Source organism: Bombina bombina, chromosome 1 (genome assembly GCF_027579735.1).
Source record: "Bombina bombina isolate aBomBom1 chromosome 1, aBomBom1.pri, whole genome shotgun sequence".
In the NCBI taxonomy this organism is placed as follows: Eukaryota; Metazoa; Chordata; class Amphibia; order Anura; family Bombinatoridae; genus Bombina; species Bombina bombina.
The window spans coordinates 1,128,905,789-1,128,918,285 of record NC_069499.1 but is presented as its reverse complement, the minus strand read 5'-3'; the positions used below and the strand labels follow the sequence as shown (position 1 = coordinate 1,128,918,285).

Sequence of the window (12,497 nt, the reverse complement as noted above, 5' to 3'; positions counted from 1 at the left end):
CCTCAGAGCAGGTGGACGAGTTAAGGAGCAGCGGTCTTAAGACCGTTGCTTCTTAACTGCGGTTTCCAACAAGCCTGAAGGCTCGCACGGAAACAGGGGCATCAGGGGGCTATTCGGCCCTTGATAAAAAAAATGTTATGTAATCAAAACATCAACAACAACAAAAAAAGAAATTAAAAAACTATAACCTCTTATAAAAATGTTAAATACATTGCAGTTTGCCCAAACCAATTTCAATCAAATTAATCAGTGCATAGTTGATGTAGTTGATATAATATTAGAGATGTTAATATTGTGGGAAAAATTACCAGGAAGGGTGGGACTTAATTTACAGCACTAGCTAAAAACTGTTTGTATAACTGCTTGTAAAATAACAGATGTTTCTAACACATTTTGAGTGTTTGCTGCTGAACTGTGCTGTGTAAAGCCTGATACTTTGCTGCAACCGAAGGTTTTGTTACTTATTTTACAAGGTGTTTGTGAGAAGTTCTTTATATAAAGCGCAATACCTTGAGCTGTTGAGATTCTGTAATATGTGAGTATACCGACACACATATGTATTGAATCAAGAAAGTTTTAACAGTTTCACAATATGGTTCTGCTTTCTTTTCTCTTTTGAGGAATCTTCATTAGAATACTTCATATAAGACTGCATTATTTTCATCAGTTAATTCTTGCACTGATATTGCCAGTTTGGTTTTGGTTTATATTTTAGTACTGGTTCACTATTTACCATTTTTATTTTATTCACTTTTATGTGAGAACCCCTGTATTGTGATATTTCTTGTTTTATTATAAAAAGTTTATTACAAAAAAAAATTGTAAAACATTGCATTTGCGCTTTTAAAATGACAAACATTTTATTTGATGCATTTTGCTTCAAATATTTTTATGACAGTTTGTACCTGAGTTTTGAAGTTAAAGGGACATTAAACAATAAGGGCTAGATTACAAGTTGAGCGCAAGATATCACCTTCGCTAAAGCAATATTTGCGCTCTAACTTATTAGTACCAGCGCACGCAAATGTGTGCTGGTATTACAAGTGAGGTGCAATGTGATTGCAACCTCGCGTTTGTATTGCACGGAAGCATTGCGCTAACGAGAGCATGCTTCCATAGACTCCAACGCAGCGAAGGTGTAAGTCACACAGTGATGGGCAGCAAAAGTAAATATATATGTAAATGATTATATACATATATATGTATGTGTTAATATGTTTATATACACATATTAACACATAAATATACATATATATATATATATATATATATATATATATATATATTTACTGGGAACATACTGTACAGTTCCCATAGACCACAATCTAAAGGCACTTTATAGTGCTGTTTTTTTTAACACCTCATACCCACCAACTTAGTTGCTTAGTTGTTTTTAAAACCAAAAAAATTGAGAGCAAATTACTACCGTTAGCTCACGGTAGCAATAACCAGCCACTTGTAATGGTTGGTTATTTATCTCCAGCCCGTAAACAGGTGAATTTGCCCGTTAGCGTGCATGCAATAAATTAGTGCCTCTAATTACAATAAATTAGTAATCTAACCCTAAATAAATTGTATAAGTATAGTATTGAGGTTATTCTCTCTAATCATGGGTTCATCCCATTGTTTCCTATGGTGTCCGGTAGCTCAAAGCTCACAGATTGAGGCTCTGGTCCAACTATTTAAATCTTAAATCAGTTGAATCTACCTCTAGATACAATCGATTTTGCACAATTCCCATGAAATTATGGAGTAATTGAGTTTCAGCAAATTTTGATCACTGCAACGGAACTTTAAATCGATTTGGACAATTTTTTTAATACATGATAACATTAAATAGTCTATTTTGCATGTAATTTGATGCTTAAATAAAGCAATTTTTTTCAGTTTAAGCTTTGATAAATAGGGCCCTATAACTGTGGCTAGCCTGATAGTCTGCTGACTAAAGCCCCGATTGGCATTTGAGGAAAGTTACTACTTGGAATATATGCTTTGTGGGATAATTTTCATTTCATTTTATATATGCAGTACAGATAAGTGGGTAATGGTTTAGTAATATAATGGTCAAGCAAAAAAGGTGACTAAATGAAGCTATATTTGAGAACAATATTTTGGTAAACCAGTTCTGATTATATTATCATATTAATTAGAATGAGTTAATGAAATATTGCTTTAGCACTGCAAAGTTCTGACCATTTCTTCAACATTCTGTAGAATCTGCCTGGGATTCAGAGGTGGATGCTGGACAAGAGACATCCCAGGATGACAGTGAAACAGTTGAAAGTGGGATTACTGAAGAGGGAAGCTGGCCAATCGAAGGCCCAGAATGTAAGGAATAAAGAGTAATGATAGCAGAAATAAACCAATATATCAATGGAAATATATTTTATATGTCAATATATCTTCATATTTAGAATTACAGTAAATCTCATACTAGAGGAATAATTATTCCCTATCTACTTGTAAATGTCAATCGGTTTGTACCGTGTCAGCGCCTGCTTCTAATAATTTATGGCAGCAAAAAAATTGCCAAAAATGAACACAAAGATAACAAACACCTAGATTACAAGTTTTGTGCTATAGAGGGTAGTTAATGAACACAATTAAAATTCAGTTATTTCACCCTCCATAGCGCTGCCATTACAATTTTTTAAAAAGCTGCCTTGTGCGTGCGATATGGTTGCGTTGAGCTCCATACCGCACAAAATACAAGCGCTGCTTTGACATACTCGTGCACACTTTCCCCATAGACATCAATGGGAGAGCGTGTTAGACAAAAACCTAACACCTGCGATTGCGGAATGAAAAGCTCCATAACGCAACCCCATTGATGTCTATGGGGAAAAAAAGTTACGTTTAAACCTAACACACTAACATAAACCCCAAGTCTAAACACTCCTAATCTGCTGTCCCCGACATCGCCAACACCTACATAAACGTATTAACCCCAATCTGCCGCTCCCGATATCGCAGCCACCTAAATAAAGTTATTAACTCCTTATCTGCCGCTCCCGAAATCACTGCCACAAAAATAAAGTTATTAACCCCTATTCCCCTGCACCCCAACATCGCCCACACTATAATAAATCTATTAACATCTTTTCCTCCGCTCCCCAACATTGCCGCCACTAATTAAAGTTATTAACCCCTAAACCTCTGGCCTCCCACATCACTACCACTAAATAAACCTATTAACCCCTAAACCGCCAGCCCCCCACATCGCAACAACCTAAATTAAACTATATTAACCCCTAAACCTAACCCTAAACCTAACACCCTCTAACTTTAACATAATTAAAATAGAGCTAAATTAAAGTTACAATTATGAACTAAAAAATACCTATTTAAAACTAAAAACAATAAAAATTATTCCTATTCCAATGGATTCCTATTCCAACAAACACCCCCTAATAGTATACAAACCCCCACCCCCCCAAACCCACAAAATAAAAATAAAGTAACCTAATCTGTCCATTGCCCTGAAAAGGGCATTTGTATGGGCATTGCCCTTAAAAGGGCATTCAGCTCTTTTGCTGCCCATTAAAAATAAAAAAATGGCTACTCTAAAAACAAAAAACCCACCCAAAAAAGAGAAAAAAAAATTACACAAAATAACAAACAATTTATCAAAAATAATAACAATTATTCCTATTCTAATACCTAGTATTTGGCTGATTTGAATAGCCAATAGAATAGGGGTAAGAATGTGATATGTTAACTGCGCTAGCAATAATAATTTTTGCGCCAGTCGGGTTGCGATCGTATTATGAGTTGAAAGTAAACTATTTTCGCTTGCGTGCTAACCCGATGAGCATAAAAAGCCAAACTTAAAATATCGCACACACAATAATTATTCCCCCCATAGAAGTAAATCGAGTGGAAAAAGAGCACCCTACTCGTGCACAAACCCGATCCCATATTCTCAAGTGTGCTAACACGACATGAAAATAACAAAATTTATGCTTACCTGATATATTTCTTTCTTTCCGGATATAGTGAGTCCACGGTGTCCTAAATTACTGTTGGGAATATCACTCCTGGCCAGCAGGAGGAGGCAAAGAGCACCACAGCAAAGCTGTTAAATACCACTCCCCTCCCCACAATCCCCAGTCATTCGACAGAAGGAAAATGGAGAAAAGGAGCAAGGTGTAGAGGTGTCTGAAGTTTAGTCAAAAAAACTGTCTTTAAAATACGGGGCGGGGCCATGGACTCACCATTTCCGGAAAGAAAGAAATTTATCAGGTAAAAATAAATTTTGTTTTCTTTCTTAAGATATGGTGAGTCCACGGCGTCCTCAATTACTGTTGGGAACCAATACCCAAGTTAAAGGACATGGAGGACTAGGGAGGGACAAGACAGGGAACCTAAATGGAAGGCACCACTGCTTGAAGAACCTTTCTCCCATAAGAAGCCTTAGCCGAAGTATCAAATTTATCAAATTTGGAAAAAGTATGCAAAGAGGACCAAGTTGCAGCCTTAAAAATCTGTTCCACAGAAGCTTCATTTTTGAAAGCCCAAAAAGAAGAAACATCCCTAGTAGAGTGAGCCGTGATTCTCTCAGGAGGCTGCTGTCCAGCAGTCTCATACACCAAACAAATAATACTTCTCAACCAGAGGGAAAGAGAAGCAGCAGTAACTTTCTGACCTTTATGTTTTCCAGAAAAACAAACAAACAAGGAAGAAGACTGGTGAAAATTCTTAGTCACCTGCATATAGAATTTAAGAGCACGTACAACATCCAGGTTGTGCAACAAACGCTCCTTATGAGAAGAAGGATTAGGACAGAGAGAAGGAACAACAATTTCCTGATTAATATTTCTATCCGAAACAACCTTAGGAAGAAAACCAAAATTAGTACGAAGAACTGCCTTATCTGCATGGAAAATTAGATAAGGGGATTCGCACTGTAACACTGAGAGCTCCGAGACTCTCCTCACAGAAGAGATAGCAGTAAGAAACAAAACCTTCCAAGATAACAACTTAATATCTATGGAATGCAGTGGCTCAAACGGAGCCTGCTGCAAAACTTTAAGAACAAGATTAAGACTCCAGGGTGGAGCAACAGACTTAAACACAGGCCTGATTCTGATCAAGGCCTGACAAAAGATTGCACATCCGGCACGTCCACCAGATGCTTGTGCAGCAAAATAGATAGAGCAGAAATCTGACCCTTCAGAGTACTGACAGACAAACCTTCCTGGAGAAAAGACAAAATCCTTGGAATCCTGACCCTACTCCACACCAATAAAGATATTTACGCCATACCTTATGGTAAATCTTTCTACTAACAGGCTTAAGAGCCTGAATCATGGTCTCAATGACCGAATCAGAAGAATCACGCTTAGACAAAACTAAGTGTTCAATCTCCAAGCAGTCAGCTTCAGAGAAATTAAATTTTGGGTGAAGGAAGGGACCCTAAATCAGGAGGTCCTTCCACAGAGGTAATCTCCAAGGTGGGAGAGACAACATCTTCACTAAGTCTGCATACCAAATCCTGCAAGGCCACGCAGGAGCTATTAGAATCACCAATGCCCTCTCCTGCTTGATACGAGCAATGACTCGTGGAAAGAGAGCAAACGGAGGAAACAGGTATGCCAACTTGAAGTTCCAAGGAACTGCCAGGGCATCTATCAGAATGGCCTGAGGATCCCTTGACCTTGACCCGTACCTTGGAAGCTTGGCGTTCTGTCGAGATGCCATCAAATCCAACTCCAATACCCCCCATTTGATGGTTAATCTGGAGAACACCTCCGGATGGAGTTACCATTGCCCAGGGTGAAAGGTCTGTCTGATCAGAAAATTCGCTCCCCGGTTGTCCACTCCTGGAATGTGGATGGCAGATAGACAGCAATTGTGAGCCTCCACCCACTGAATGATCCGGGCCACCTCCTTCATTGCTAAGGAACTCTGAGTCCCTCCCTGGTGGTTGATGTAAGCCACTGAGGTTATGTTGTCTGACTGGAATCTGATAATCTGGGCTAAAGCCAGTTGAGGCCAAGCCATCAAGGCATTGAAGATCGCTCTCAACTCCAATATGTTTATGGGGAGAGTAGATTCCTCCTGAGACCAAAGTCCCTGCGCCTTCAATCCCAGACTGCTCCCCAGCCCATCAGACTGGCGTCACAATTACCCAGGAAGGTCTCCGAAAACAAGTCCCAAGAGACAGATGTTCCTGAGACAGCCACCAAGGGAGAGAATCTCTTGTCGGCTGATCTAGCACTATCTTCTGAGACAAATCTGTATAATCTCTGTTCCATTGCCTGAGCATGCATAATTGCAGAGCTCTCAAGTGGAATAGAGTGAAAGGGACGATGTCCATGGAAGCAACCATCAGACCAATTACCTCCATACATTTTGCCCCTGATGGCTGAACAGCAGACTGTAGAGATAGGCAAGAGGAAAGAATTTAGTTCTTTCTGACCTCCGTCAGAAATATCTTCATTAATAGGGAATCTATAATGATCCCTAAGAAAACTACCCTTGTAGCTGTAACTCTTTCCCAAATTTACCTTCCATTTGTGGGAACGAAGAAAAGACAACAAGATCTCTGTGTGAGATTTTGCTAGTTGAAAAGATGGTGCCTTAACCAGAATGTCGTCCAGATAATGCACCACAGCAATTCCCTGAGACCGAATCACTGCCAAAAGAGCCCCCAGAACCTTTGAGAAAATTCTGATAGCTGTGACAAGGCCAAATGGAAGGGCCACAAACTGAAAGTGAGTGTCCAGAAAGGCAAGCCTTAGAAATTTGTGATCCCTGTGAATAGGAACATGAAGGTACGCATACTTCAGGTCTATGGTAGTCATGAAATTACCCTCTTGTACTGAAGGAAGAATGGGATGCATAGTCTCCATCTTGAAGGACAGTACTCTGAGAAACTTGTTTAGACACTTTAGTTCTAAAATTGGACGGAAAGTTCCCTATTTTTTGGGAACCACAAACAGATTGGAGTATAACCCCAGACCCTGTTCCTGAACTGGAACTGGAACAATCACTCCTAGATAGGAAAGGTCTAATACACATTTCTAGAACGCCTCTCTTTTTATTTGGTCTGCATATAATCTTGAGAGGTGGAACCTGCACCTGGGGGGTAAGGTCTTGAATTTTAACTTGTAACCCTGGGATACTATAACCACTGCCCAAGGATCCGGGACATCTCATATCCATGCTTTAGAAAACCAAGAAAGTCTGCCCCCCACTTGATCCGATCCCGGATCGGGGGCAACCCCTTTATGCTGACTGAGACTCAACTGTGGGTTTCTTAGACTGCTTCCCCTTGTTCCAAGACTGACTGGGTTTCCAAGAAGGTTTAGAATGATCCTGCTTGGCAGAGGAGGGGGAAGACTTACCTCTGAAGTTACGAAAGGAACGTAAATTACTCTGACTTCCTTTCAGTCTATTTTTCTTATCTTGTGGCAGAAAAGAACCTTTACCACCTGTGATATCTGAAATAATTTCTGCTAAACCAGGTCCAAACAAGGTCTTACGCTTCTAAGGAATCACCAAGATTTTAGACTTGGATGAAACATCCGCTGACCAAGATTTCAGCCATAATGCTCTACGTGCCAATACAGCGAAACCAGATATTTTGGCTCCTAACTTAATGACCTGCAAAGAAGCGTCAGTAATAAAGAAATTGGCTAACTTAAGAGCCATAATCCTGTCCTGGATCTCCTCCCAGGGAGTCTCAGACTGGAGAGACTCAGACAAGGCGTCAAACCAATAAGCCGCAGAGCTTGTCACGGTAGGAAGGAATGTCAAAATATCTTTTTAATTTACTAGATTTCTTATGGTTGACAACGACAGTAACATCAGAGTCATCCAGAGTAGCCAAAACCTCCTTTAATAAAACACAAAGGTGTTCAAGCTTAAATCTGAAAGACACCACTTCAGCATCAAAAGAAGGAATTATACTATCCGAATCTGAGATTTCACCCTCAGAGGCTACCAATGTATCTTCCTTTTCAGACTTGTGAGAAAGAGCAACCTGGTTAGCCGTAGTCAGATCAGAAACCTTACTATCTGATTCCCTAAATTTCCTCTTGCGTCTTACCTGTAGCATGGGAATAGCAGCTAATGCTTCAGATACCGCAGAGGATACTCGAGCAGCAATTTCTGCATGCAAATAGACTCCTCCAGGCACTGCATGTGACGTTGTTAACATCTGGGACATCTGAGGAGGAAGCTGTGTTATTGCCTAAACTGCATCAACCTGAGAGAGTGGTGGCTCAGGAACAAAAAGTCTATCTTTATACATCAAAGTTCTTTCAATGCAAGAACTACAAAAGGGCAAAGGAGGTTCAACTTGGCTTTCTGAACAACCAAACTTCACCTCCTCCTTGCACCGAAGGCAAAGAGAATGACTGGGGATTGTGGGGAGGGGAGTGGTACTTAACAGCTTTGCTGTGGTACTCTTTGCCTCCTCCTGCTGGCCAGGAGTGATATTCCCAACAGTAATTGAGGAAGCCGTGGACTCACTATATCTTAGGAAATAAATTAATATTTCACATTCCAATGTTCTTAACATAGCAGAATATATTGTATTTAATCATAAATACATATATATATATATATATACGGTATATATATATATGATTATACTGTATATAGGCATAGATATATACAGATATATCTATTTATAAATACTTGGAACATATCCCCCTATTTGCAGAACATTGGAATGTAAAAGAATTACAGTAAATACACAGTTATACACTTTTTGAATATGAATTTTTCATAAATATGATTTTTCATGTATTCATCTAATTAACTGCAAAGGGCTCCAAAGCACTTCTATATATGTCTATATAAGTGTACATATGTATTTATGTGTGTATATATATATCTGTTAATACATAAATAAACATTGAAATACATACATATATATAAATATACATACCTGCATATGTATATACATACATACATATACATTTTTAGACAAGTATATGTTCCCTTTGCCTGCCTTTTTTTTCTAGCACCTGAAATCTTATATCTTTGAGCCCTTACAACTTTTTTGTCCAATATGTTTTTTTAATAATTTTATTAGGTGTTATTATGCGTGTAAGTGTACTTTTGTAATGTATTTTTGATGTGTTTTGTGACACTTTTGTGTTTCATGAAACAGTTAACCAGTGCGCTCAATGCGTTCAAACAGCTGTGATAAAACCCTTTTCACTTGTACGTAACTGTTAGCTTGCCCCTCGTTATATAGCTTTTTGATGGGAAAACAGATCTCCTAACTTAAATGTATATATACCATGTAGATATAAATGTGCTCCAAAATTAATTATTCTATTTGATGATATTAATTGAGAATATTACTACACTAAAACAATGTTTTTTATCAGTACAGAATTATCTGTACTTAGCTTTAGGGGATAGATATTCCTTATACTGTATATGAGATTATGGGGCATATGTATCAAGCTCCGCATGGAGCTTGATGCCCGTGTTTCTGGCGAGCCTGCAGGCTCGCCAGAAACAGCAGTTATGAAGCAGCGGTGACAAAGACCGCTGCTCCATAACCTGTCCGCCGTCTCTGAGCAGGCAGACAGACATCGCCGGAAAACAACCCGATCGAGTACGATCGGGTTGATTGACACCCCCCTGCTGGCAGCCCATTGGCCGCGAGTATGCAGGGGGGCGGCGTTGCCCCAGCAGCTCTTGTGAGCTGCTGGTGCAATGCTGAATACGGTGAGCGTATTGCTCGCCGTATTCAGCGAAGTCTGGCGGACCTGATCCGCACTGTTGGATCAGGTCTGCCAGACTTTGATAACTTGGGGCCTATAAATCGATGTATCGTCTGTAGTGACCTCATTGCTGGAGCTATGGCTAGCTTTGTTGTACATGAAATACTCGTTGATGGTATATTTTTTTAATCAGGTTCAAATGCAGAAAAAAATGCTGAAGATAATTCTGAATACAGAACAAACTTGGCAACATTGAATGGAAATATTGCAAGCGAGAGAGCAGAAGCAAGTGGCACTATACAGTAAGAAACTGATATTTGTGTTTCTTTACTTTACTTTTAATTGAACATTAACATCTTGCAAAACAAAACATAATTGAAAAAGAGTAATACAATTAAAAACTGCTTACTTTTCCGCAGGTGTGCAACTGAACTGGAAAACAATGTACATTTTACTAAAAAATATAGTTTGAATGCTTTTAAAGCAATTATTTTTATGCAGATCCTTTGCTTTGCTTAATTGCTGATGTATACTATGTATTTATAAAGATAGATAGATAGATAGATAGATAGATAGATAGATAGATAGATAGATAGATAGATAGATAGATAGATAGATAGATGATAGAAAGATAGATAAATAGATAGATAGAAAATAGATAATAGATAGATAGATAGATTGATAGATAGATAGATAAATAGATAGATAAATAGCTAGATGATAGATAGATGATAAAAAGATAATGGATAGATTTATTAATATATTTTTATTATTTGTTTTCTTTCTTTGTGTTAACAATGTACCTTTTTGATTAAGATAATATACAAAAAAATGTAAACGTTATCTCTTTTGCTTCAACTATTATCTTAAATAGAGGCCATGATACTGTATTTTTCATGTTAATTATTGACAGTAAAAAAAAAACAGATTTATGCTATCAATTTATTTTTGCAGACCGGAAAGAGTGCATGAAATAATTAAAGAATGGGAAGGATCATTTTTCAAGGACAACCCTCGACTGAGAAAGAAATCAGTGTCCTTGCGGTTCGACCTTCACTTAGCAGCTGCTGATGAATCAAGTTCTCATACCAAGCAGGACAATCTACCCAACATTGAGGTGCGATTAATAATGAGACGCTCATGCAGCATTCCATCCATGAGCCCATGAACTACATACAACAAATCCAAAGATTAAGTAGAGACGACATGGACTTTAAATTAACATATAATGGTGCTTACCAGCAAATCCATAAGGACAGGTATTTTGGTTGAATCCCTTTTTCAGTAAGGGGAGAACAATAAACCATAAATATTTGCATAAACAACAGTTTTATATGCTATTATTATATAGTAGAAATGTTTTACAAACAAAGGAAAAGGTTTCTGCTAATCTCAAATTCTCAATGAGAAGTTTAGACATATCCTAGAGAAAATAATTATTCTCTATGATAGAAAATGTCATACTATTTTGTTGTCAAGTGGCTTACAAGTTATTTTATTGAACTTCTCTAAAGCTTTATTATTAGGTATGTAAGACTACTGCTTTTAGGATTCTTATTGACAGGGTCAATTATCTGATCACGTATACTGTAAAAATTCCCACCACATTGTCTTATATTTTATTTGACTGTAAGATACAGTTGATGAGAAATATTCATCAGTATTTATAGCTTTCATCTAAGTATTGTATTTGCTGCAAATAGTTGTGTGTGCGTGCCATGACATATGGCAGAACAGGGGCAAAATAAATATTGGCATCTAGGAAACCTGACTGATATATATAATATCCATAATTTCCATTCCATACTCTACATAGAATGGACCAAAGAAAGGGACACTAAATTTGTACATGTATATATATGTGTGTGTGTGTGTGTGTGTATGTACTGTGTGTATGTACTGTTTCCAATATACAGGTGGCCCTCGTTTTACAATGGTTCAATTTACACCGTTTCAGAATAACAACCTTTTTTCCAGTCATGTGCCTGCTATTGAAAAGCATTGAGAAGCATTGCATTTATTAAAATAGCCAGTAGGTGGAGCTGTCCGCTTGTGTTGCAGCAAAGCCAAGCAAGCTGAAATTAATCAGTTTAACCAGACCTGAGCTAATGAGTAGATTTCAAAGGAACAAGATCTTCCTGTCTATAAATCAGTCCAGGTTGGAATGCATAGAAAGAACTGTTTGCAGAACAATGCAAGTGAAGTCTGTGTTGCGTGATTATTTTATTAGGTTTACAAAGCTGTTTAGCAAATGTTTTTGTTCATTTAACTTAGTTTAATTATATATTCTGTGTTGTGTGATTATTTTATTAGGTTTATAATGCTGTTTAGCATTTAAAATCTTCATTTCAAAGCTTTAAATAATGTATTAGGTGTTACTTATGCCAATTTTGAGAGGGGCCTGGAACCTAACTCCCTCACTTCCGATTGACTTACATTATAAACTGGGTTTCAATTTACAACGGTTTCGATTTACAACCATTCCTTCTGGAACCTAACCCCGGCGTAAACTGAGGGCTACCTGTATAGTGAATGAAAGCACACCTCCAGGACTCTGACACCACTAGAAATTCATGAAGTGAGCTTTATTCTACACATCATTAAAAATATTGCTTAGGCTGCACTTTGGGTACAATGCCCTCTTTGCTGTAGTAATTGCAAATTGCCTCTAAACCTTTGATGAACAATAAATCTTACTTCATGAAATTACATCAGCTTTGTTGTTTGATTAATTTGTGACTTGCATGTTGGACAGTGTAAACTCATATCAGTTTTCCTTTCTTACATATTCAAAGTTAATGAGAAGGA

General features: G+C 37.9%; 1 protein-coding gene across 1 annotated transcript in view; it reads left to right on the top strand.

Annotated features, from left to right (window-relative positions):
• Positions 1 to 12,400, top strand: part of KRT222 (keratin 222) — a 161,809-nt gene extending 149,409 nt beyond the window's left edge. Inside the window, exons 9-11 of the mRNA XM_053698477.1 lie at positions 2,215 to 2,328; positions 9,883 to 9,991; positions 10,644 to 12,400. Of these exons, the coding sequence (XP_053554452.1) occupies positions 2,215 to 2,328; positions 9,883 to 9,991; positions 10,644 to 10,857 (437 nt within the window). The 3' untranslated portion in view covers positions 10,858 to 12,400. The remainder of the gene's footprint in view (positions 1 to 2,214; positions 2,329 to 9,882; positions 9,992 to 10,643) is intronic.
• The last annotated feature ends 97 nt before the right edge of the window (positions 12,401 to 12,497 follow it).